At 41.3% G+C, this 27,466-nt stretch overlaps 1 protein-coding gene across 19 annotated transcripts in view; it reads left to right on the top strand.

The window, feature by feature from the left end:
- EIF4G3 (eukaryotic translation initiation factor 4 gamma 3) overlaps nt 1-27,466 on the top strand; it is a 366,388-nt gene that overhangs the window by 170,644 nt on the left and 168,278 nt on the right. For 12 of the 19 annotated variants that reach the window (XM_078145637.1, XM_078145635.1, XM_078145636.1 and 9 more), the window contains 3 exons: nt 9,332-9,427; nt 10,847-10,960; nt 14,543-14,575. In XM_078145637.1, coding sequence (XP_078001763.1) covers nt 9,398-9,427; nt 10,847-10,960; nt 14,543-14,575 — 177 coding nt within the window. In that variant the 5' untranslated portion in view covers nt 9,332-9,397. The remainder of the gene's footprint in view (nt 1-9,331; nt 9,428-10,846; nt 10,961-14,542; nt 14,576-27,466) is intronic. The other 7 variants (XM_078145621.1, XM_078145629.1, XM_078145622.1 and 4 more) reach the window with 3 other exon arrangements.

Consider the following 27,466-nt stretch of genomic DNA (forward strand, 5'->3'; position numbering starts at 1 on the left):
TGGGGTCATGAAGAGTCAGACATGACAGAAACAACTGAACAACAGTAACTGTGGTATCCTTCAGGATAGACCTACATGTTAAAATTAATATTTCATTCCCTTTGGGATGTGGACAGTGCTGGTGTCGACTTCTTTGCTCTTTCCATTGACGCTCCTTGTTAGCATTCTTGATTCTGACAGGACATCAGAAACCTCCCAGACTCACAGGACTGCAAGAGTATCAGTAGTCATTTAAATGCAGTCCAGAAGGGCTCTTTTCTGTCACCAGCCTAGCCTGACCACTTCCAGGGAGGAGAAACTTACTTCCTTGTGGAGGTGGCTCATTCTTTTAAGAACACTTTCCATTGTCTCTTTGCTGCGCCTTCTGGGGCCAAGTAGAAGTTTAATCTGTCTTCCACAAAAACAGCTCTCATATCCTGCTTTAGGTCTTTTCTTTTCCTGGCTAAATGCCCTCCATATCCTCTTTTGGTACCACGTGGAGGCCCTTCTCCAACCTGCTGGTTCTTCTCTGGATGATCTTCAGTTCATCTGTGTTCTTCTTAGGATGTGATGTCCAGAGCTGAACATTATGTGTGGTCTCTTTGAGCTCCTGCAGGGAACCTTCTGTATTGTTCAGTGAGGGTCAGCATTGGTGAAGAGTGGCATGGCTCAGTGGGTGGCTGCCTCACCAAGCAAGAAGGATGCTGTTCAGACCCGTCTGGGTTCCAGTCCTCGGAGAATCTAAGAACAGCTTTCAGTTGGTCAACTTCTAATCCTGCGAAAGAATCTGGGTAGTTCCTAGTGCTGTCTAGAAACAGGCTGCCTTCATTCAGTGTGTATACCATCATTTTACTTTGTTCAGAGAAGCAGATGTGCTCAGCAGGGCTGCAACGGTCAGCTCTTAAGGTAGCCTCTATGACCTCTGGTTTCCGTGCTGGGAGCATTTGCAGTCCAACCAAAGACCTCACCATTGTCCAACTTTATGCTGTCTTTTTTTTTTTTTTATGTGAGGCAGTTGGGGTCAAGTGACTTGTCCAGTCTCACAGCTAGTAAGTATCAGGTGTCTGAGGCTGGATTTGAGTTCAGGTTTTCCTGATTCCAGAGGCAGTGCTCTGTCCACTGCACCACTTAGTTGCCCCCTGCTGTCTTCTACACAAGCAAAATTCTCTCAAAGAAGGGCCATCTCGAGTTATATTATGGCTCTTGTCCTTGAGAGTGGGTCTGAACCTCACTCTGAGTAGAAAGGAGTGTTTCATGCTCTGTGGAAGCAGGATGAGTACCCACAGCTCATCAGGATGATGAAAAAGGACATTCATTCTGTGGGGTGGAGCTGTGGTGGTTGGCCATTTCTCATCAGGGCACTAAGGTGGCTAAAGGTCACCTTGGTGACAGTGTGTCTACTAAAAGTGAAATGTGACAGGATTCAGGCCTCAAGGGTTATGTTATGCTATGTCTCAGGCACTAGGCTCGGCCCTGAGGGCCACAGAGATGAAAAGGCCTCTGCCGTTTTACCCTCAAGGAGCTTAGGGAATTGGGCAGATGCACATTTTTGGTAAGGCTTGTTCTTTTCCATCAAGAAAGGGAGGTCGTGGTAGACCTACAGCCTTGTTTCCTTTTCTGGTTGGGTTACTAAACAGATGGATTAGAGGGATTGCTAAAAAAAAAAAATAGTTTGACTCAATTCCAGGAAAATATTTCACAATCTCATGGTGTTTTGTGGAAAAGCTGAAGAGATGGTCTGGATGGATTCAGAAGTGGTGCTTTGGACAGAACCAAAGAATAGTAATTAATGGCTCATCTTCAGTCCATAAAGGGGTCTTTAGAGACTCTTTGTGGACTTGAACTAGCTGTTCAAATGGGTCTGTCGTTTTTATCCATCATTTGCTTATAGACACAGATGCATGCCCTGCTTATCACATTGGCATGGCTGATGACAGAGCTAGAGGCAAGAGCTAACGTATTAGATGACATGATTAAAAGAGAGAGCTTAGAACATGAGGTCAAGTAGAATGTGATGAAATGTAATGGAGATTATAAATACGAAGTCTTATATTCAGATTCAGAACCACTGGAAAAGTACAAGCTGTGGGAGATGAGGTTAGATGAGGTTAGAACTTTTGTATGAAAATGATCTGGACATACTCTACAGATCCACAAGGTGATATGGTATTCTGGGAAGCTGATGCTAGCTTAGGCTGCATGAAGAGAAACATTGACAGGCATGCCAGAGATGTTTGTATCGATAGACTCCTCCCTGATCAGAGAAAATCTGTGGTTTTATGTTAATTTCAGGACAGAGCATTTTTAGGAAGGGCATTGATAAGCTAGGCAGTACCCAGAGTATGCTGGCCATGATAAAGGGCCTTTATCTTATGCCATATGAGGTTCATTTGATGTAACTGGGGCTGTTCAATGTAGAAAAGAGAAGAATTAGGGGAGACATAGTAGCATTCTTCATAGCATTATGGGTGGGCGTGGCGGGGGTGGTGGTGTCATATGGAAGGCAGATAGACTTGTTCTTGGCCACAGAGGGCAGGACTAGAGCCAGTGGGTGGAAGTTGCCAAGAGGCAGATTTAAGCCCTATGTCAGGGAAAACAACACTTAGAGATTCTTCAAAAGGGAAATGGGTTCCTTGGGTGGTGCTGGTTTTCCCTTCATTGGAGTTATTTAAGCAAACATTAGATGACCATTTTTTGAGTATGTAGAAAAGGAGATCTTCTTTTCAGATATAAGTTGGACTAGATGACCCCTGAGATCCTTCCAACTGTGAAATTTTATGATTTTTATAGAGCATTTAATTTGGGGTAAAGTATGGTTAGGAAATTTGATAGGAAATTTTAAAGAGAGGGAGAAAAAGCATTCTAGAAATAGGAAGAGTTTGAACACAGAGGCAAATGCATCTTTGGGGCACAGGGAGTTATTCAGTTAGGTCTTGTGAATGCAGAAAGGGGGATAATAAGGCTGAAAAGCCAGAGCTGTGGAGGGTGGGGCCTCCAGAACTGGGTGAGAGAGTGGGACAGCTATGGTGGCAACAGGAAGTCACTGAAAAAGGGCCTCTCTCCACTTCCTCTTCTCTTTCCAGTGCTGCCTTAAATTTGTCCTGGTCCTCAAGGAACAGAAACATAGCCATCCCAAACTCAAGTTGAACTCTCAGGTGCATTAGGAGCATTTCAACCACAGTTGATCCACCTACATAGAAAAGATACAAGGAGACTTGGGCCTCTGCTCATTCTTGGGTCTCCATCTTGTTCCAGTTCTAGAGAGTGAAGCACCTCCATGGAATTCCTGTCTCTGGGCAGATTTCTTCTATTTTGACTCTCATATCATTTTAGGAGTCTTAAAAATGCAACAGTATATAATCAATAGAGAGAGAGTCTGGTTTAGAACTCTCAGGAATTGGTAGAATTCCCTTAATGTCATAAATGTGAGTTATGGATCCATCATCTATTTGTACTAGAAAAGAGATTCTCCATATCAGGGAGCTTTCATAATTTGGGCCAGCCCTACTCTGCTAAGCAACCGCAAAATTGAACCTTTTGACCACTCTGTTGCTGTTTCTTGTTCTAGTTCCATTTCTGGGCAGTGGTAAAACACTGGATTTTTGTTTTTAATGTCAGAAGATGTGGGTTTGCACTTAGTGTCTGTCATTTTGGGTAGATACCATTTAACTTCTCTGGAGTTTTCTTGGCTTTGAGATTAATGAGTTAGGTGAGGTGACATTCAGATTCTTTCCAGCACTAATATGTGATCTTGTGATGGTTCTGTTGTTGACTGCTCACTTCTGGAGATTTGTCCGTGTTATTTTACCCTATTTGTGCTTCTTCATTGGCTTATGAAGTCTCTTATTCTTTAGTCTTTTGTTCATACTAGTTTTTCCATGGGATTTCCTTTGTGAGAATCTTTTACTCCCCTCAAACTTAACAAAAAATGATGAATATCTTGAGGTTTTGAACCAGTGAAAGGGGGAATCTGGGCATTGATATATTGAAATACTGTACCACTTGCTGAGTCAGTCAGTAAACATTTATTAAGTTCTGTTGGAGCTAATCAACAGAGATAAGACACTAGAATTAAATAGCCTAACCCAAATGGCAAAAGAGGTCCAAAAAACCAATGAGTAGAAGAATGCCTTATAAAGCAGAATTGGCTAAATGGAAAAGGAAGTCCAAAAGCCTCACTGAAGAAAATACTTTCTTAAAAATTAGAATGGAGCAAATGGAAGCCAGTGAGTTTATGAGAAAGTAAACCATTGTAAAACAAAAACAAAAGAATGAAAAAATAGAAGACAATGTGAAATATCTCATTGGAAAAACAACTGACCTGGAAAATAGATCCAGGAGAGATAATTTAAAACTTATTGGACTATCTGAAAGCCATGAACAAAAAAAAAAGAAAAAAGAAAAAAAGAAATTATCAAGGAAAACTGCCCTTTTAGAACCAGAGGGCAAAATAGACATTGAAAGAATCCACCAATCACCTCCTGAAAGAGATTCCCAAAGGAAAACTCTGAGGAATATTGTAGCCAAATTCCAGAGTTCCCAGGTCAAGGAGATTATTGCAAGCAGCCAGAAAGAATTCAAGTATTGTGGAAAAACAATCAAGATAACATAAGATTTAGCAGCTTCTACATTAAGGGACTGGAAGGCTTGGAATATAATATTCCAGAGGTCAAAGGAGATAGGATTACAGCCAAGAATTACTTACCTAGCAAAACTGAGTATAATCCTTCAGGGGGAAAAAATGGACATTCAGTGAAATAAAGGTACTTTCAAGCATTCTTGATGAAAAGACCAGAGGTGAATAGAAAATTTGACTTACAAATACAAGACTCAAGAAAAGCATGAAAAAGTAAACAAGAAAGAGAAATCATAAAGGACTTATTAAAATTGAACTGTTTACATTCCAACATGGAATGATGGTATTTGTAACTCATGAGACCTTTGTCAGTATTAGGGTAGTTGGAGGGAAAAAATGTGTGTGTGTGTGTGTGTGTGTGTGTGTGTGTATATACACACACACACACACATATAGGTATAGATAGAGATAGATAGAGGGCACAGAATGAGTTGGAGATGAAGGGATGATATCTGGAGAATAAAATTAAGGGGTGAGAGAGGATTATACTGGGACAAGAAGAAACGGAGAGGTAGAATGGAGTAAATTATCTCATATGAAACAGACAAGAAAAGGTATTTACAGTGGAGGGGAAGTGGGGGAAGGTGAGGGAATGAGTGAATCTTATTCTCATCGGTTTTGGCTTAAGGAAGGAATAACACACACTCATTTGGGTATGGAAATCTATCTTACTCTTCAAGAAAATAGGAGGGGAAGGGGATAAGAGAGCAGGGGGATGATAGAAGGGAGGGCGGATTTGGGGAGGGAGTAATCAAAAGCAAACACCTCTGAGGGGGGACAGGGTCAAAAGAGAGAATAGACTAAATGGGGGGCAGGATAAGATTAAGGGAAATATAGTTTTCCACAGCATGACTATACAAGTACAACTTGTATCGAGTTGCTTGCCTTCTCAATGAGGGAGGGTGAGGTGGAAGGAAGGGAGAAAATTTGGAATCCAAAGTTTTAAAAATAAATGTTAAAAATTGTTTTCACACGCAACTGGGAAATAAGTTATACAGGCAATGGGGTATAAAATCTATCCTGCCCTACAGGAAAATAGAAGAGAAGGTGGGGGGTGATGGAAGGGAGGGTAGATTAGGGGAAGGGGTATTCAGAATGCAGTCTGTCTTAGGGTGGGGGGGAGGACGAGATAAGGAGAAAATTTGGAACTCAAAATCTTGTGGAAGTGAATGTTGAAAACTAAAAATAAATAAAATAATCAAAGGAGGGGAAAAAAAGGATCTGTGGATGTCTCAAACTTTAACATTTACAAAACAGAACTCATTTTCTTTTCCTGAAAATCCTTCCATTTTCCTTTTTTTAAAAAAAAGTTTTATTGATATTTTCTGTGTCTTCCATCATTACAGTTATCCCAAGCATCCCTACCCCTCCAGGAGAGCCATCCTGTATGACAAGTAGTATATTTAGAGAGGCAAAAAAAAATCAGTACAATTGATCAATATATTGACAAGATTTGGAAACATGCTGGGTGATTAATACCTGTGCACCTCCCACCTCCATGAAGGGGTGGATTGGGAGTATTCTTTCATCTCTCTTTATTCGGATCATGCGTGATCTTTTAAATTTTGTTACATTCACTTTTGATTTTTTGGTGTTTGTTCTTTCCATTAACGTTGTCGTATCATTGTGTAGATTGTTTTCTTAGCTCTGCTTGCTTCAGTCTGCATCAGTTTATCCATATAGATCTCCCCAGACTTTTCTATATTCATCACTTGTATCTTTTCTAATAGTACAGCAATATTCCATTCCATTACATCCACAGCTTGCTTAGCCATTCCCCAGTTGGTGGGCAACCACTTTGTTTCCTGGTATTCCGAATATTGTAAGTTCCACCTTCATAATATGTCCAATATATGTACCCCTTCTGCCTTTCACTTACTGTGAGCCCTCATCACCTTCTGCCCAGACTTTTGGGATAGTCTGCAGGTTGGTCTGTCTGCCTCAGATGTCTTTTCTCTCACATTCATCTTCCTAAAGTTCAGGTCACTGAAAGCGCTAATATTCTCACCCTTTTTGTTTGAGCAACTCAATCAAATATGCATGCCAGGAATACTCTATTTCCTCATCTCTGCTTCTTTTAAGTACCAACTAAAATACTATCTTCTACAAAAAACCTTTCTCAACAACCCCTCTTAATTTCTCTCTTTTAAATTTGTTTAATTTTTATCTTATATAGCTTATTTGTACATATTGGTTTCCTTATGTCTTTTACATTGGATTGTGAGCTCCTTGAGGGCAGGGATTGTTTTTTGCCTGTTTTGTATGCTCATTGCTTAGCACAGTGCCTGGTATGTAGTAGGCACTTTAGAAGTGTTTATTGGTTGATTACTGACTGACTGAAATGTCCAACAATATCATTTCCCTACACAGTAAACTCAACCTTGTTTCCCTATTACCAACCTCCAGGGTCAACTATTAAATGCTTTGTTTGGCTTCTAAAACTCGTTGTGGCATGGCTCCTTTCTGTCTTTCTGTTTTTCTCTTACTTTCCATTACTTTTCCTCACTGCCTTTTCCTCTGAGGTGACCTCCTATTCCACTGTCTTTGTCTTGGTTGTGCACAATTATTTTTGTGCATGTGGCCTCTCCCGTTAGAACGGAAGATCCTTGAGGCAGCGACCCTGGTTTTGCCTTGCTTTATATTCTTTAGCATTTATTGTCATAAGCACTTAGTAATACTTGTTGACTGTTGACTGATTATTTTTATTCAGTTCCTTTTTGGTGCTTGCTTATCATGTTTCCAAATGTATCCCTCTTTCACCCCTGACTCAGTGACCCATTCCTTAAAAACAGAGGGCTAAAAACTCCACCCATTTATCAGTACCAGTTGACACATTAATCACGATTGACATTACATGCAATATTCTGCATCCATATCCCCAAACTTCTTCAGAGAAGATACAGGTTCTCACCTCTGTGGACAATCATCACATTCAATTTGGATTTTTCTTTTTTATTGTTATAGTCATTGTATATATTGTTTCCTTGGTTCTGCTTACTTCATTCCCCAAGATGGCATGCAATCTGATGTAGGCTGTACATATACATTCCTATTAAACATATTTTCACATTAGTGATGTTGTAAGTAAGAATTAGAACTAATAGGAGGAACCACCAGGAAGAGGAAAGAAAACACAACAGAAAGAAAAAAATAGCAAATAGTATGCTTTGATCTGCATTTGAACTCCATAGTTTTTTCTTTGGATGTGGATAGCATCTTCCATCCTGAGACTTTTGGAGATGTCTTAGATCCTTGAATCGCTGAGAAAGGCTAAGTCTATCTACGTTAGTCATCATACAGTGTGGCTGTTACTGTGTACGACGTTCTCCTGGTTCTGCTTGCTTTACTCAGCATTAGTCCATACAAGTCTTTTCCAGGTTTTTCTGAAGTCTGCTTGCTCATCATTTTTGATAGCACAGTAGTATTCCATTACATTCATATACCACAACTTGTTCAGCCATTCCCGGGTTGATGGGCATCCCCTCAACTTCCAATTCTTTGCCACCACAAAAAGAGCTGCTATAAATATTTTTGTACATGTGGGTCCTTTCCCCATTTGTATGATCTCTTTGGGATATAGCCCTAGAAGTGCTACTGCTAGGTCAAAGGGCATGCACATTTTTATAGCCCTTTGGGCATAGTTGCAAATTGCTCTCCAGAATGGTTGGATCATTTCACAACTCCGCCCACAATGCATTAGTGTCCCATAAATCTGTGATGATTAACTGTTAAACACTATCCCCTGCCCCTTGGCAAGTCCTACAAGAATGGATGACTTGTAGAAGTTAGATGCCAGGGACTCAGAAGTGATTAAGTAGATGCTTCATCCCATTGGACTTCTGGCTATGAGAAAATCCTAATGATGCAGGGTGTTCCATGTCTGAGTGTACCTAGGAGAGGGATACAAAGAACAATAGATGCTCATTTTATGTTTCTGAGGTTGCCAGGGGTCATTGTCACAATGTCCTTTTGAAGGAAGAATGATCCCATTATTTGGATCTCCTTATGCCAGTTTGGAAAGAGAGCCTGAAAGAGGTACATGATTTACCTGAGGTCCCCGTGTAATGAACTGTAGCACCAGGTCTCTGCATCCAGCATTCTTTCTACAGCTGCCATGCATGCCAGTTCCTTCAGGTATCTAGTAAGATGTAAGCCCCTGGAAGGCGGGCACAGTTTCTTGTTTTGTCTTCTTATCAGCAGCACGTGGCATAGTGCCGTGCACATAGTAGGTGTGTAACAAGTGTTCATTGGATTGGATCTGTTGGCCAGCAGTAGCTACCAAAGAGCACTGAAAGTATTTTCCATCAACATTGCATTCCTACTAATGTGTATTGTGATAAATCTAAGTTGTAATAGGAGGAACTATAGACACATTTATTAGTGAAGTTGCAAGCTTCTGCTGCATCCTTGAGTTTGTTCATGAAGTTGTTCAAAATAGTGTAGTGGAAAGAGCACTGAATCTGAACGGAGAAGATCTGGGTTCAAATACTGATTCTCTTACTAACTACTTGTTCAGAAAACCCTTAGGGGAAAATAAATCACTCTGGGCCTGAGTTTCTTTAATTGTAGAACAAGGAAGTTTGCTTAGGTGATTTCTAGGGGCCCTTGCAACTCTTAATCCTATGCCCCAAGTCTATGGATTTAGTTGTCTTCTCTATTTTTTACAAATGATATACTAATAATCTTCCTTTTTTGGTTTTGTTTTGTTTTGGATAGACCCCTTATCCCTCTGGACAGAATGCAGCTCCAACCACATTGGTGTATCCCCAAGCTCCTCAAACAATGAACTCACAGCCTCAAACCCGCTCTCCGGTAAGTGAATATGAAGTAGTTCCATGTAGATTTCTCAATCACCTTTTGTCTGTTTTTGCTTACAGTAGCTTGGTGTTTCTTTTCAAAATAGTTTCACTGAATTCTGGAAGTTCGTTCCAAAGTGCTTGTTCCTACTGGTTTGCATCGCATTTTCAGAGCCCTCCCCATTGGAACATTTCATTTTAAATTTTGTGTCCCCCCCAAAAAAAGAGAAGATGGATTTCTTTCCATCTGCTTCTCCAGCTCAGTTTAGTATAGTTGCATTCAAGTTCACCTCATTTCAGTACTTTATCCATTAATAGTATTTTTCAGTAGCAAAGAGAAAGAAGCAAGTTTCAGAAAACTCCATTCAGTTTTTGTAACTGCACTCTCAGTCTCCAGTGTTCCAGGGAGTAAGACTTGTACATCAGTGTCACTGGATCAGTTCTAACCATTTTAACCGTATGGACATCTGTGTGTATGCCGGCACAGCTGAGCAGAGCTGTTTGGTTGGGTGTTAAGCCAGTTGGCATCCACATGTAAGATCTCTTCTCCTGCTCTCATTTTTGCTCAGTGCATTGGGTTCCTCAGAGCCTGAGAGCACTCCCAGAGTTCAGGCTCCTTTTCCCACTGGTTCATAGGGAATTATGGAAGCTGTCCCTTCTCTCGACATTTTTCTGCCCTGCCCTGCCCTGCATGATTAGCTTTGGCTAGAAAGCGCTTCTGCAGCATCTCACGTTAACCCTCTTTACACATCACCTCTGGGATTCCACAGCATGGCCCCAAGGACAGAAGAGGCAGGGTTTTTGTTTGGCTCCCATGCCTATGCATTCTGCTTTGTAGGGAAAGAGAAACTCACTATGCCAGCTCCCATTCTTTTTTGTTTCATGTGGATTGAGAATTAGTGGAAGGTGCCATAATGTCAGATTCTTTTCAGTATTTATCCTCCTGGGAGAACACAGACTGCACTGAAAACTTTTATCACTCTCTTCTCAAAGTTCCCCATCCTTTCTTCTCTGATAGCAGCTCTTAGCCTGTGGGTCTCATTGAGCTGTGGGAGAGTCATCTTTAAGAGTGAAGGGGGTGGTGAGGATGTGGGGCGGGTGGTCAGTCTCAGTGGCCCATTTAATTCTTCACCTCTCTACTGAAATTGCCAACAAGGTGGCCAATGGAAGCTCAATCCAGAGAGTGGTTTTGGATGCGGACACTGGACCCCTTGGAATGGGACGGAGATCCCACCATTTCATTTCACATAGGCCCCAGTTCTAATCATTAGCCTGGAACAATGATGTTAAACTTTCATAAACAGTAAGTGAGTACTATGGTCCTCTTCTCCCCCTCTTTTTTTAAACTGTTGAAAAGCAAGAGTAAGTTTACATGGTTAGAACTGGAGCAAAACCTGACTGAAGAGCTGCATCTCTAAACCAGTTTTTTTGACAGCCCAGCAGAACAGTGCCAATACATTGCACAGACAACTGGAAGAGGAGGAAGGTTTTGGAACAGACTCCCGTTTACAGGTCCTTGGCTGGAAGAGGCTGGATAAAATACTGCATTGTAAGCAATATAACAAACTGTACTTCTTGCAGGCAGCAGTGCCCTTGGCACGACTTTTTTTTTTTTGACCACATCCATGTATTGGCTGATCTACAGAAATGCATTGATTGCTTCCTCCCTGAAAGAATAACAGACCATGGCAGTTTCTGCCAGGCTTAGTGGGAGAAGAATGAAAGAATGTGGGTGGGTGTTCTCCAATGGGAATTAGGTAGGAAGAATTTGGGAATTTTTTTAATGTAAAAAAAAATTCAAAGGGATGGCGCTTTCAGGTCTATTCGATGCAAAATGCAAATTATAAGTATTTCCCATTATCTTATTAAATGTCAAGGGGGAAATTGTCTGCAGGTGTTCAGCCATTTTCTGTGGTCTTATGTTATTTTTTTTTTAAACTATCCTCTATGCAGTTTTTGCCATCCGCTCTGCTAGTGACCATTACCACCCCCATTACTAAAAACCACACATGTAACATTCCATTTACATGCTCCCAAAACAAGTGCAAGACTAGCTGGCCCCAGACTACTCTTGCTCGTTGTTTTGGTTCGATTTCCTTGATTTCATTTGTGACGGTGCCGGGAGGGGAAAGCAGGGGTGAGGAAATTTTCTGGATTGCATTTTTGACCTCCTGGGCTTCCATAGTCTAGTCTCCTCCACCCCAGAGCGAGCCCCGCTGGCTGGCGTGGAGAGGTAAGCTGTCCCGCTCAGGAAGTGACCCTGGCCCTGCTTTGTAGAGCGGCCCGGAGCTCACTCCATCCTATTTCTGCATTAATGGGCCATTGGCAATTGCACACCCGCGGCTCTTCTGTTCTTCCCTGGACAGCTGCCTTTGCAATCCAACTGGCTTCGAGCGTCCCACCCAACCCCCAAATCCATCTTTGTGGCATTATTTCTATTGGAGACTAAGAGGATCCTATTTGAATTCTAACTTGGGGAAATTCTGGGCGTTTTTTGTTTCTTTTTTTTTTTTAAATACGAGTAAGCCCAAGTATAATTTATCAATTTACCCGTGTTTCTTATTGTCACATCAAAACTCCAAATAGTAGTTTATTTTCAATTTGTCCAATAGAGTCAGACTGCTGAAAGCGTAATTGGGGAGAGGGGAGCATCACGGCTTTTGTAATATACTCTGTGGTTATTTTAAAATGCTATGGTTTAGTGTGCCAAATTGACATCAGCATAGGTTGGCCATGCCTAGTTGCCAACTTTGCACAAAGGGGGGTGAGAGGGAGACCATTAAGGGGGTGGGGGGCAGAAGCATTTTGATCCGGGTTTCACAGAAGGCTGCTTTCCTTCGTATCTACTATCTTTTCCATCTAAAGACAAAGCCAAATGAAACTAAAGTTTCAACTTTTATTATGAGCCAGCAGCGACTACAGTTTGTTCTGTTGCTTACAGCTACCCATAGGTTAACAAATATTGTCAACCAGAATCAAAGCTCAATAGCCAATGGTGACTAGTGCAAAGTAGACTAGGGGACTTTCCCACTAACTTTAAAAAATTCTGATTATTATTTCTATAACATATTCCTTTTGCTCATAGAAAATACCCTTTTAATTAGAAGGTTTTAAATATATACATTTTTTAGTGTTGATTTTAGAGCCTTAGAAATGGGACCTTTCTGTGGAACAGTGATAAGACAGGTACTACTGCCCTCAGGTTAAGTTGTTTAAAATGTGGCTTCCCCTCTACACCCCATCCCTTTCCTCATAAATATTTGGGTTGGGAGCAGTTGTCTTCCCTCCTTCATTAATGGCTAATGGAGATTGTATTGCCCGTACTGGAAGCTTTCCTTTATAACAGACATATGATCTTTTTTTTTTCCCCCCACAAATAAGAAATGGAAAATCATGATGAGTCCATATATCCTTTTGAGATGAGAACTTTCTGCAAGAATAGCTTGTCTGAGTGACTGCCATTCTGAAATAGCCACAGTATTTCCATTAACACTGAGGGAAGTCTTCCCTGCCCCCTTTTAAGCACGTAGATTAGAGAAGGAATTTATTAATATCCTCCTATATCTATTCAAAATGTTCTCACTTTGACATTGCTTACTAGGAAGATAGGTGACATTTTCGGTTATAAGTGATGTCTGCACTGGACGTTCTGTGACATTAATCATCTGACACACTGTGGATGTGTGCTCTGATGACATGGGTTGGAATCATTCGACAGCCCGCTTTTCTGTCAAGAGAGGGGGTTGGGTGACGCGCTCTCTTCGGTCCTTTTTGGCGCTGCCGTTCTAGGGTGCAGATGGCAGCCTGGGGAAGTGAGTGTTTCCAGGGGTCTTGCCAATTGTCAAAGAACGTGTACTCTCTTTTATTGCGATTGACTTATATCTTAGTTCACTGTCTCTTGTTTGGGGGAAGAATTTGTGAACAGTGAGCCGTAACCATTGTAGACTTGGGGTGCTCAGGCAGGTGGAGCCATGGTCTTTCAGGCCTTAGGTTGGTAGAAAGGAACCAGCTTTTGTCCTTTATTTTTCCATTTTAATTTTGAAGAGGGTGACTTTGTGAATGACTTAGCAGCTGGGCAGGGAGCAACATTGCAGCTTCCACATTTTGTTTGTACATCGGGAACTGTGTTTGGTCTGAGAATTAAGGATCAACATTTCCTTGATGGAAGACATGTTTCTTGTGCCATAAGTTAGGGAAAAGTCAGAAGTGACAAAGCGAATTACCCTTCAGACATTCCTCAGGTTGGCAGAAAAATAATATTTTACTCTCTTGTAGTCAGTCTCAAGGATAGCCAGTACTAAATATGCACACAGAGGATTTTGCCACTGTGTATAAACATTAGTTGTGGGCTCAGATTTCACACAGTATGTTTAATTGTTTGGCCCTCTTCCAATACTATCTTCATTCATTCTAGTAGAAGACTGATGTTCACTGGTTGTTTGCCTGGATGTGCTTGCTGTTATGCTTAACTAGTCCATTTGATTTATGCTTGGATGGTTATATTATAATATTAAATATTATTTGCTCACCCCTTTCCAACCCAACACTAGAAAGGATTTATTCATTACATGTGTGAAATGCTAAACCTTCCTCACCTTTGGCTGTTGAGGGGCTAGAACACATTTAACCTTAGATAAAGACTAAGACGCATTCCTTTGACGTATTCCATGTGTCTGGTTGGATACTTCAGTGATCTGCTCTGCTGTGTTGCAGCCTCAAAGCATTTCTCACTTTCTCCAGCTCTGTTTGAAGTGCTGTTTGTTACATAGAACATCCTTGCTGTTCATTTGCTTGGCCTGATAGTCAACCCTTCCACCTTTCTTATGCACTGTATCCACGTTTTTTTAAGGTTACCCTAAGAAAGCCCATGATATAGCAAGGGGCTTCACTCGGTTCTCTGTGGGCTCTCTGCAGGTTCTGTTAATCACAATGATGTTAACCTGTAGAATCCTAGTACCTGTCTCTCACTGTCCTGCAGCAAAGCTTTGAATATCTGTGTGTTTTTGTTTTTGATTTTCCCTCGTGGGTTTTTTGTTTTTTGGCAGATTGTGCGACATTTTGGTTTTTGTAGTGGTGTTTCTGACTCTTTGTGCCTTTCCTTTTGTGTTTGTCTTCTCCCTCCTTTTCTCAGTTTGCAGCGGGGCCTCGACCTGCCCACCATCAGGTACTGTACCCTTGCCCCTTTCACCTCAATCTTAACTAATGGGCTGGGGCTTTTCAACAGCTATTAATTCTTAGAATGCTGCCATCCATGGGCCCTGGATCTGTGACCTGGGGGGCCCCCTGCCCGACAGATAGCATCATCCTCTGTCAACTGTTGATCACTCTTTTTACTTGAATGATACTGCAAAGTGCGCAGTTAGTAACTGCCCTTTGTTTTGACAGAAGTTATTCAGATTTCAATTGAGTATGCTTTGTAAATTTTTCAAAGAGTCAGCCCTAAAAATTTTTATGGTTCAGTAGAAACTTCGCTGAATGGTATGGGCAACATTCTAAGGGTTCTCTATCACATGCTGATGTAACAATATTAATATATAGAGCAAAGAAGAGTGATGTTTCTGAATTCACTCAGCTTTAATTACTAACTTAGATTTTATAACAAACTTTTAATAGTAATATAGTTCCTTTTTTGGATTGAATTAAAACTTTAGAACATATACAGTATTGATTATTTTGTAATTAAACTTTTTTGACTACTCAGAGTTTTTTTAGTAAAAATAATTGCTGAATAAATAAGTTTAAAATGCCTTAGATTATAACAGATCATTTAGCACACTTAAAAATCCTTGAATAAAAAGAATCATTTTGCGCATCATTTTTTGTATATTTCAGGCACCATTTAGAGGGTTTGGAGGGGAGACACTTTCTCTTTCATGGAGAACAGTACTATCTATCTTTCAAAATCACTTGTCCAAACAACATTTTTGTCGAGAAGAGTTTGAGGAATATGTCCTGGTGTTTAATATCCTGTTGTGCTGTATTTGTTATAGTATTTGTTAATTATAGAGAGAACAGGTTGGCTTGATGGAAGAATTTCATACTTTAAACTATAGAGCATTGTGAATTAAAATATTATCCCTATACTTCTAAAGATCATGAAATCCAAGAAAAGTGTGTATAACATACGCATGGAAGTAGGAAAGATAAATTGGGGCTGGTTTGCTTTGTACTATCAATTAAAAGCGAGGGGGCTCCATGGAACCTGGTGTGGTTGTGGTGTTTCACTAAGTGACAGCATCTGAACTTAGAGCCAAGAGACTTGTGAGGTGGCGCAGTGTTAAGAACTCGGGGTTTGGAATCAGGAAGACTCATCTTCCTGAGTTCAGATCTGGCCTCAGACATTTCCTACCTAGATGACTCTAGGCAAATCACTTCACCCTGTTTGCCTCAGTTTCCTCATCTGTAAAATGAGCTGGAGAAGGAAATGACAAACCGCTCCAGTACCTCTGCCAAGAAAACCCCAAATTGGCTTACCAAGAGTCAATCACGACTGAAAAATGACTAAACAACGAAAACCCTTTTGCTTTTTGTGTCTGCCAGCAAGATGTTTAACTTTTCTCATCCTGTTTTCTCATCTGTAAAACAGGGGTGATGATACCTGTGGTTTCTTCCTCACTGGATTATTGTGGGAATTTAAATGAGATAATGTATAAAAAGTGCTTTGTAAATCTTAAAGCTCCATAGTAAATACCAGATATTATAATTTGTCATTTACAATAAGGAAACTAAGCTAATGATGTATGAATATAAACATGCCAGTTTTGATGATAGATGTAAAAAGTGGAGTAATTTAGCCCAGACTTAAATGACACTAGCATTTATTTTAAGGTTTGAAAAGTATTTTACATATATTATTTCATGTGATCTTCACAAACAGCCCTGTCAGCTGTGTTGTCATTCTTGTTTTACGAGTGAGGAAGCTGAGCCTGAGGCTAGGTGACTTGCCCAAGGTCCCAGAGCTAGTAAGTTCCTGAGGCAGAATTTGGACTCGAGTCTTTCGGAGTGCTGTATTATTGTGCCACCTTGCAGCCTAAAAGGGAAGAGTCTTTTGATTTTATTTATGTGGAAAAAACACACTTTAACAAGTACACTGCTCTTTTTAAAAAGGAGAGAGGGTTTACTTTTGGTGCTTTTGTTCTTGTTTCTAGGAGTATAAGATTCCGAGCTAAAGGGCACCTTAGAGATTGGTGCTTACAGGAAAGGAAACTAAGGCCCAATGGACTGAGCTGGCCAGCCACACAAAGCCCCACACTGGTAGAACCTAGATTAGAAATTCTGTCCTGGGACTGCACATCCACTGCCTTCATTGACCCATTTAAATTCATTTGGGTTTATTTTTGTCCCTTTTCTGGTTTTAGTTTTTTTTTTTTAATCGATCAAAAAAGGCTGGCCCTTAACTCAGGGTGGGGGGGGGCTTTTAATAATTAATGAAATATTCACAGACTCTTCAAGGACCCTAAAGGTGTTCTTTTTGGCCATACTTGCTGCCCTCCCCCCTCATCCCCTCACCTGGAGCTGTGAGAAGGCAGAGACTGAGGTGTCATGCAGCTATCTTGGAGCAAGAAAGTGTGAATCTGGAAGGTTTTCTGCTCTGGGTTGTGTTAGAGGGGATCAGAATTTGATCACTCGAAAGGAATCTTCCTTTAAAAAAAAAAGTTTTGGTGGTGGAGGCCTCCCAAACTAAGCTTCAAACTCATTTTGACTTAACTTGATTTTGAAGCTGCTGAGCAGTGGGGAGTGCGTGTGTTGGAATAGGGAAGTCCTGAGTACACAGCCTGTGTCAGTGAGGCGTATTGTGAGGCCCTTTCTGATACCCTGTGTTACAGAGAGTTGGGGATCTGCTTTGGTGTAGGTATTTGCACACCCTGACTTGGCTGCATTAATGCAATTACAATTCAATGGGGGCTGGAGTTCTGGGGGGCGGGGACGATGGACAAAGAAGCAGCACCCTTCCAGGATCTGCCCTCCAGAAGCTTACAGTCTAATTGGCGGGCTAGGGGAGAGTGCAACTTGCAGCCTACTGGGTACAAATAAGATAGAGGTAAAGAAAGGATAAATTAGGGGTACTCTCAGAGGCAAGGCACTGTGATGAAGGACTGGGAAGGGTTTTTGCAGAAGGTGGGGCATTAGCTGGGACTTATAGAAAGCCAAGGAGGCCAGGAGGTAGTGGTGCCAAGGGAGAGAGTTCCAGGCATGGGGGACAGCCAGTGAAAATGCCCGCTGTCCCAGGAGGGGAGCAAGGAGTACGAAAGCTGGAAATTAGAAGGGCTTTAAAAACCAAACAGGTTTTTTAGATTTGATCTTAGAGGTACTAGAGGAATCTCTGAAGTTATTGAATGCAGGAGGTGTGGTATGGTCAGACCTGCGTGGTAGGAAGATCAGTCCCTGAGTGGAGGATTGCTGCAGCTGAGCCTGAGGCAGGGAGACCAGCCAGCCATCTGGGTCACAGATTCAGGCCTGAGGCGATGAGGCTATGCACCAAGGCACTTATGCTGGCCAAGGAGAGGAGACCAATGCCAGAGATATTTAGAAGGTAAAATCAACTGGACTTGACTGACCACTGGATTGGATATAAGGGAAGGAGAGGGAAGAGTTGAGTCTAGTGTTTAGAGCATTTTTTTTTTGGCAAGGCAGTTGGGGTTAAGTGAGTTGCCTAAGGTCACACAGCTTGTGCGTATCATGTGTCTGAGACTGGATTTGAACTCCAGGTCCTCCTGACTCCACAGTTAGTACTCTATCCACTTTACCATCTACCTACCCCGAGGCTAATGTTTAAATTATGGGCCTGAGGACTGAGAGGCTCCTGGGGAAGTGATTATAAGGAGAAGGATGGGGAAGTGGAAGGAGCAGTTCAGTTCTGGACATATTGAGTTTTAGATGTCTACTTTAGAGGTCCAGTTTGAAATGTTCTTTCCCCATTCCTTCCAAAGAAAAAATCAAATGTTATGCATGACTTGATTTGCCCCCTAGACAGAAACCAGTACAGCCCAGCTTTGTTAGATTGGCTAAGAACTGTGGCTTTTAGTATTGTTTAAGGAGAATCGGATGCTGTGTTTTGAAGTTGTAACTCCTTTTAAGGGTTGATAGTCCACTGGGTGACCCAGCATACATATGACAGAGCCCGTGGGATACTGTGTGGATTAGAGTTTGGAAGGGAGTTCTCAGCCACTGAGCACAAAGCTATGAAATGGAACAATGCATGACAACAATGTGTTAGTTCATTGGCCGTGGGGGGACTGCTAGATAGCTTCTCTTTTCCCTGGGCGCTCTCATTCACAGAGGGCTGCTGGGCTCTGCTGAGTTCAGGGCTCTCACTTCCCTTCTCCCGTTGGACCAAAGAGAGGAGGAAGTCAAAAGGAGGTCGAGGCAGACCAAGAACGCCAGACAGTGAGCGGGACGGACCTAGAAGTCATCATTCACGCGGACAGTTAGGCAGAGCTCACAAGGTGCGGGCACACAGAGAGAAGGGAGATAGCTGCATAGAAATGAAGAGCAAGAGATAGAAACTTGGCTGCCGCAGCAGTCTCATCTCATGACCTTTTAGGGTGTTGGGATGGAAGACAGTAGTTTTGCAACTGCACCCATGCCCACGGATGTTTTTTCCTGCTGAAGTGGAATAACCGTGTGTCAAGGAATGACTTTGACCTCCAGGGCAGAGGGTAGCAATTCCTAATGCCTTTGTAGAGAATTCTGTCTTTCATACACTTTCCCTATCATTGTTTTAAATAAGAATTTTGAATTATATTTTTTATGATTGTACTGTAGTATGATTTACTTTAACAAAAAGCTGATTTCAAGTGGTTTTAACACCATGTTGGTGCTTACTGAATGTTAATCGATGACACTATATTTAAAAATATATGTAATGGATAAAGTTTCTGAGATTTTTAAGAAATCCCACGTCAAAAGTAATTTACTGTAACAAGAAACCTAGATTTACTATATTTAAGCAAATTGAGAATGAAGTCAAGTTAAAACTAATAATGAAACTTAAAATAAGAGTTGGGCATTTTCTTTATCCTAGGAGCTACTTTTGTTGAAGGTCTTTATCTGTGTTACCAACTAGGGTTCTTTTTGAAGGTTGAAGCCCATGTAAGTCAAGGATGTAGTGCCCTAAATGCTTTCCTCTTTCCTCTGGGACAGAGTGCACCTCAGTCCCACCTTCTTCCCCTTCCTCCATTTTCATCTGGTTGTTTTTTCTTCTTTCACGGATCCTTTAATCAGTACTCCCTGGTCAGTATCGCATTTGCAATTTGAAGAAAGGAAGGAAGTTTACATTTTAGCCTCCTTTGAAGATGAAATAAGAAATCCAAAGCGCCTTCACATAGAAAACGTTCTTGGCTCTGGAAGCCCATAGACAGATGTTTTAAAAAAAAACAACCAACACAACAAACTATTGTAATTAGAAACAGAAAGGACAGAGAGTACACCCAGAGTTAAACAAGTGACATCTTGGAATTGAAGTTGCAGTTCATGTGGTTAATTTTATCTGTGCTCAGTGCAGCTTGTCTAGTTCTGGTTTAAAGTTACTTGTGTTCTTGTCCTTGTATTACTTCTGGATTACCCAGCAGGGATCAGGTGCTGGTTATATACTTAGGCCCAGGAGTCAGTCTTGTCATCATGAAATAGATCAGAGGATTGATTTTTAGACTTGTTCCTAGAGCAAAAACACTTCACAACATATGTCTTCGTTTTGTTTACGCACTGTTCACAAAACTCAGCGGCACGATTTTCTCAGCTACATAAACAAGCAGATCTTTAGCCAAAGCCAGAAAGTGTTTGCCAGGAAGGAATAGTTTCTCTTGGTGCGTGTGTGGAAACTGGGTATCATTTTTCTGCTGTTGTTTTGCTTGGCTATTTGAAAGATATTCTCAGAGGTCTAGATGTGGGTAGTGTTTGTCCATCATGTGCTGGTTTCACCAGTGACAGCTAGGAGTGTTGAAGAGGTCACTTAATTAAGAAACCAGAGTTCTCAGTTCTCGTTCTAGCCCTGTCATGAACCTAGTGATGAGACCACATAAAAGTCCCTTCTCCTCTGTGCCCGAGTTTCCTCATCTATAGGATAAAGTTGGTTTTAGCTGATCTTGAAGGCCCCTTCCAAGGGGGCTAACTCCTAAGTTAGCCATCGAATCTTAAGCAGTGGAAGAGTCCTAAGAGGCCACCTAGTCCAATTGACAATTCTCTAAAATGCAGAAATGACCCTTAGTACTCTGCTTAGAGTAGTCACGGATGGGGAGGGGAGGGCAGCCCCTGCCATTACACTTTACTGTAGTTCTAAGTGTTAGGAAGGTTTTCCTTACATTAATCTTAAGTTTTCTGCTTTACTGCTTCTAGACATTGCTCGTGGTTCTGCTCTTTGGAACTGTGCAGATAAAGTCTGATCCGTCTTCCAAACAACAACCTTTCACATGCTTGAAACCTACCAGCTCCCACTCCTTTCTTTCCCAGTCCTGTTCTTTGGTTCTGTCAAAGAAGGCATGATCTAGAGGCTGTTTACTGTCCTGGGTTCCCTTCTCTGAATGTTCTCCATCTTGTGTTCTTTTTTGAAGAACTGTTTCCTCTTTTAATAGACATTTATCTTTCCATGTACCATAAAGGTATCCTAGATTTAGAAAATCTCAGAGTTAAAATCACTCAGAGAGTTATCTTTGAGACTAGGTAGAATTAGAAGAAGGCAGCTCAAGTGAGAATGATGACATGTAAGAATGGCTGCATACACTGTGTAATTTATGAAAATAGTGGCGGAATCAGTACTCCACTCTCTGTCCAAATCTAATTTTTGGTATGATTTAGGGCTTTGATGCAGTTGGTGATGGCAATCTATGGGACTATGGCATTTACAGCTGTAAAGAAACTGAGATTTCATTTAGTCCACCTTCTTTATTTTGCAGATGAGGGAACTGAGGCCTATAGTGGTGAAATGACATGCCCTTACCCCTAAGACACAGAGCCCTCAAGAAGCTAAAACGGAGACTGAATCCAGCTATTTCGATGATGAGTTTCAGATCATAGATTTTTTAACTATAAAAATAGGGACCTTAGAGATTATCTAGTCGAATCTTCTCTCTTGACAGGTAAAGGTCCTGAAGCCTGAAGAGGATATTTACTTTGCCCAGGACTCCCCTCAGGTTCTAGTTACTGGTAGGGTTTGGGTTCTAACTCTAGTTCTCTAACTTGAGTCAGAGTCAGAACTCTTTCTTGTGACACCTCCCATCTCTTCTCCTCTCTTCTTACATATGGTGCCAGAGCATCAGAGTGATTGATCAGCTGGTGTTGGTCACAAAGTGCTGACCTTTCATCTTTGACTTCCAGGCCAGTGATGGCAAAAACTGAGATGAGACTTGAGTCCTTTCCCTTGGCCCTGAAGGGCCTGGTTTGACCAGGAGCTTCATCCTGATAGCAGCTCACACTCATATGGTGCTCGAAGGCTGACAGAGTCTGTCTTTTCATAACAACCTTGTGAGGTAGTCTGGTTGTCGCCATTTTGATGAGAAGGAAAACAAGGCCAGAGAGCACATCACTTTGTCCAGGGCCACGCAGCATTCAACTTAGAACTTGGCTATGGTGCTTCCAACTGTAGGATCACTTTGTACACATTGGGATTTGAAAATCCTTCGTGTTTCCAGTGCTGTGATTGGCCATAAGCAGTCTTATACTACAGAATTCTTCGATAAAATGTTTGAGAGATACAGACTGAACCTGTGATTTCATTGGTTTAAGACACTCACTCTGTTAATGAAGATTATCTCCTTCTTAGAGGTGAGATTTGAACCCAAATCTTCCTGGCTTTGAAGCCAACTTTCTATCCATTATATCACAATGCCTCTCATAAGTGGAGATAACAATACTTAGCCAGTGCATCTTCCAAGATTCTTGTACCAAAGTGTTCTGTAAGCCACTAGGTGTAAGAGAAGCACAAGGAACCTGGGTACTGCATCTGTGCTCTGTCCGTATCTTGCCGTTGGGGCCTCAGGGAGAGTCATTTCACCTCTGAGAGTCTGGGGGATGCAAGAATCATTTCAGCAGGCTGGACACTCAGGATACACAGAGGAGAGGACAGACGGTGTCTTCAGTCAGGCAGCTTCCCTTTGCCCAGATGATAGGACATGTTCACACAAATGCAGACATGATGGTATGACGAGAAAGAAGAGAGCAGAATCAGGAATGGCTTCCTAGAGGAAGTGGATTTAGATCTGATGTGCAAGCTGTGCAGAATTCTGGAGGCCAACGTCAGAGCGTAAGGAGGCCAATTTGGCTGGAACGTGGAGCAAAGGCACTGAGGAGCATCACATGGAGTGAACCTCCTGCAGTGGGAAGTAGGAAACAGGCTGACACCAGAATGTGAAGGGCTTATATTTCCTCTTAGAGGCAGTGGTGAGCACTCTAGGGTACCTAAGCAAGGGAGTGGCCTGGTCAGACATGCCTAGAACAGCTGTCTGGAAGTTGTACCAAAGACTTGAGATGAAAAGATGGGATCTAAGCAGGATGGACTCTTGAGGGACCTCTGCTTGTCTGAGTTAATCTCCATTCAAAATTGGATGTATGGAATTTGTTTATTTCACTTGTAGTACTTCTTCTAACTGCCCCCTCCAGAAACCCTGCCAGAAAACCCAGAAACACATGGGCTACCCAGTACTATCTTTGGGAAAGCTAGAGATTGATGGAGAAATATTCTGTATCATGGTTTGGGTTTTATTATTTCAGAAAAATAATGAATTAATTTTCATTCACCAAGTGTTAATCCTTGATATATGCACAGTGTATTGTGCTAAACCAGAAAGAGAGATTCATTCAGACATTTCACGAATGGCCTCTGTTTTGAGAATCTTATGGTAAGTGCTAGGGGCAGATGCAAAAATAATTAAGAATAAATTTGTATTTTCTAAGAGCTTGTAGTCAAATAAGGTAGATAAGCTATCCACACAGATAACATTCCAATTTTAATTATATCTGATTACCAAAGGGGAGTTTAAAGGGCAGTGACATCAGTGAGGGAAACATCCTTCCTGCTTGGGAGTAGGGAGTGTTTGGGAAGGCTTCTTGGAGGAGGTGGCAGTTGAACTGGAAATTGATGGATGAGCAGAATCCCAACAGGCGTAGATGGCGTTTGGTTTTGTAGGTATGTGGGGCTTCTATAACGTGAAGGTAGTGTTAGAGGTCTGACTTTGGAGTTAAGAAGGCCTGGGTTCAAGCACCACTCCTCTTCCCCATGGCTCTTACCCTTTTCAGTATCCCACGCAATTCTAAGACTTCAGAACAGTTGCAGACTTCTTACTGGTTGTTTCTTACACCAATGAAATTACGAGATTGGGCCAAAAAAGAAAAAAAAATGCTAGCGTATCCTTTTTTTTTCCTTTGTAGAAGAAATGGGTTCAGAGGTTTTTCTAGCAGCTAATGGTGATCTACCATTAAAAGTGCTTCAGCGAAAAGTTGTATTTGGTTCCTCTTCTTTGTGACCATGAATGGTTAAGGCATTTAATCTTTAATTTCTCTGAGCCTCAGTTTCCTCATCTACAAAATTGAGAGTAATATTCCTTGTGGTAAGCTTAGTCGGTCTTAAAGTGCAAGATGAATGTCAGCTATTATTGTTATGGATGAAGTTCAACCCCCTCATTTTATAGATGAGAAAACTGAGACAGAAGTGAAGTGATGTGCTTTGGCTTACATAGATAATTATTGATAGACTCTTGACTTGGATCCAGGTCTCCTGACTTACAGTCTTTTTTTTTTTAAGTACCTTTGCCTTATTAATCACTGCCAAATTAATCAACTAACGACATATTTTTTTAAAAAAAGAAGCAGTGCAAGGAGAGCTGAATCCCCAAATAAGTCTATGATAGTGGCTAAGAACAAGGAAAAACAAAGTAGAAGGAGGGCCATTAGCTGGATGAGGGAAAGAAGAGAATCAAGAAAGGGGTAAGGCTACTGTTTGTGAGGGAATGGATAGGATGGACGATGGTAGTGGAGAACTGACAAAAACAAAAACCAAGCATCTTTTATGTTTGCTTTCTCTTATTTCTGCCAAGGAGAGAATGATCAAGGAAGAGAGACGCAGAGGGGCAGCAAGGTGGCGCAGTGAATAGAGCATCAGCCCTGAAGTCAGGAGGACTTGAGTTCAAATCCGGCCTCAGACCAAACACTTGACACTTACTAGCTGTGTGACCCTGGGCAAGTCACTTAACCCCAATTGTCTAAAAATTATTTTAAAAAAAAAGAAAAAAAAAGAAAGATACAGAAACAGTTATGCAGGGATGGTTAGACTCCTGCATGAGCAGGGAGAGGGCCAGAGGATACATAGCCGTGATTAGTAGTTCAGGTCATCAGGCCTGGGCCAACTACATTTCAGGGTCCTAAATGAAATGATGGCTGTACTAGTTAAACTGCTGTTGGTCTTTGAAAACTTTTGGAGAGTTGCCATGTGATTGGACATGGTAAATGTTGTCCTTCCTTATGTTCCAGAAGGGGAGGGAAGGAGATTCTCACAGGCCAGTGAACTGGACTTTAATTTTTGGCCATACCTTTGAATGCATTATTGTTAAAGAGGTGAATTGGGAGTATTTAAAAAGAGAAGTTGGAAAGAGAAACATGCTCACTCCCAGGATGCATGGGTCGATGAAGAACAAGGCACGGCAGCCCTTCCTTCCCTCCCCTGAACCAGAAGACTGTACAATGCAGGAGTGTATCTGGATTAAAGCAAGGCATTTAGCAAAGGTTTTCTCCATATGCTTTCAGACAAGACAGGAAGATTTAGGCTGGATTATATAGTACATTTAGGTAGATTCAGAAATTTTGTTTTTAAACTTGATGCTCAATGAATTGTTGTCATTGTTTAATGTAGGGTCTCAGTGCTTTTTCATTGGCTCTATGTTCTTTAACCGTTCAGTCATTGACTTGGATGACGTGTCATATTTATCTAACTGAAGTATGTCACAAAGTTAGGCGGGTTAGTTGTTGCCTAATTGGGAACAACAAAATATTGCTAGACTAAAATAGGCCAAACCTAAGAAATTTAATAGCTCTAATGTCCCACACATGTATAGTTCATTTTTTAAAAGCCCAAGTATGGGATGCAGGAAATATGGTTAGCCAGCAGTTCATATCAAAATACCCTGAGGGGTTTGAGTAGACCATAAGCTCAGTGTGAGTCTCTAAGTGTAGCGTGATGGCCAAGAAAAGCTATTGCAGTCTTAGTCTGTGTTAATAGACTTGGAGTGTCCAGAATGAAGGAGGTTCAGGTCCCTCTGTATGCTCTCCTGGTTAGAATGTGTCTGAAATATTGTATTTCGTTGTGGGTGCCATGGATTGGGTAAGACATTGTGAGGATGAAATATATACAGAGGATGTTAAATGGGATAGGGAGAATATTGGAACCCATGTCGCGTGAAAATTGGTTCGAAGAACTTGCAAATGTTTATCTGGGAGCAAAGAAGACTTGGGGGATAATTGAAAGCTGTGTTTAAGTATATGAAGAACTCTTTCTTTGTTGGAGCAGCTGGTGGAAATAATAGAGATGCTAGACCTAAATGTAATTTGGCTTAAAAATGTGTCTTAAGTCTGTAATTCTATTTTGCAGTTTCTAATAGGATATTCTGTCTTAAATTTAAATTTACAGAAATACTAGGGTAGAGCGAATGGAACGCTGGGTGTGGAATCAGTGTGTAGCTGCCCGTTTAGATTCTGGCGCTTTGTGGCTAGTTTTAATGTGCTTTTGTTGGGCAGGTCCCCTAACTTCCCTTAGCTTCAGTTCTCTCATCTTTAGATAGTAGCACTAATAACTAGTGGGGATATTCTGAGGACCAGAGGACATTATGTATGGAAAGCACCTGGTAAGGTAGAGTGGGCTACTCATACTTCCTGTGGAGACAGTAGTGAGAAATACAATTATCTGAAGCTTAAAACTCAGCTAGGTTGCTCGGGGTGGAGCACTTGGCCTACTAGCTGTGTGATCCTGGGCAGGCCACTTTATCTCTGTTTGCCTTAATCCTCTGGAGAAGGAAATGACAAACTGCTCCAGTATCTTTGCCCCATGGACAGCATCGGGGCAAGAGTATGACACACCTCAACAACACCAGCTCATAGGCGTTCGAAGAAGAATGGAGCCTAATCCTTATCCTTCAAAAACAGGGCTGTTGCCTACTCATGGGCTATTGCTGAATGTAGGTGGGCAGTGTTGTACGATGGAATGTGCCCAGGGCTTGCAGCCAGCTGACAGGGCTTTAGCCTCCCTTTTGGCATTTAATACATAGAACTTTTCAAACACTGAACCTCCAAAATTTAGTTTTTTCATCTGTTCATTTGGAGTAGTAGTACTGACCCTGATTGATCTTACACACAAGGTTTTGGTAAATTATAAGGCGTTCTATAAATATGAGCTTTAATTAATGCCATCATTTGAACATGGCGATATATGAAGTGCATTGGTTCCTTTTTACTTATCTGCTTAAAAAAGAAGCTTTTGGATAATGGCTAAATACCTTTATTCTGGTTTGGTTTGAAAAGGCAGTTAATGACCTCTCAGATTCTCACATCATTTAGGGATAACTCCTAATCAGTGGAAAGAGACTTAAGTTATGTAGTCCAAATTTTTCATCTGTACCTCATCAGAATCACTAACTTCACCTTCTTGGAAGGGAATTCTGCATGTGGAACTTATCTATCTGTTGCCAAGGGAAAAAGAATCTGTTCCTTCTTGTTTGTAAAGTGATTCGCATTTCAAGGAGGGTTAAATATGTAAAGAATCTTGGGGTTAGCTACATTGGGTCAGGCTTTCCCTTTAATGCATAGAGCCCACATAAATGTCCTTGTGATTTTCTCCACTTTTGTGTCAATATAGTCAAGAAGATAATTCTCTTTTTTTTCTCTCCTCCTTTTCTCTTTTCCCCATCCCTCTCCCTATATAATTCCAATTTGCAAAAGGAGCTTAATTAAATTTTTTCATCACATCCCTACATGCTAAGAATTTTTTCATGTTATAGATGATGCAAAATAGGCAGCATTAGATATTTACCTGCTTAATTATGAGTTACAGTAAAACCTGAATAAAGACTTCTAGACT

Source organism: Phascolarctos cinereus, unplaced genomic scaffold, assembly GCF_003287225.1.
Source record: "Phascolarctos cinereus isolate Bilbo 61053 unplaced genomic scaffold, phaCin_HiC Scaffold_726;HRSCAF=1367, whole genome shotgun sequence".
Taxonomy (NCBI): Eukaryota; Metazoa; Chordata; class Mammalia; order Diprotodontia; family Phascolarctidae; genus Phascolarctos; species Phascolarctos cinereus.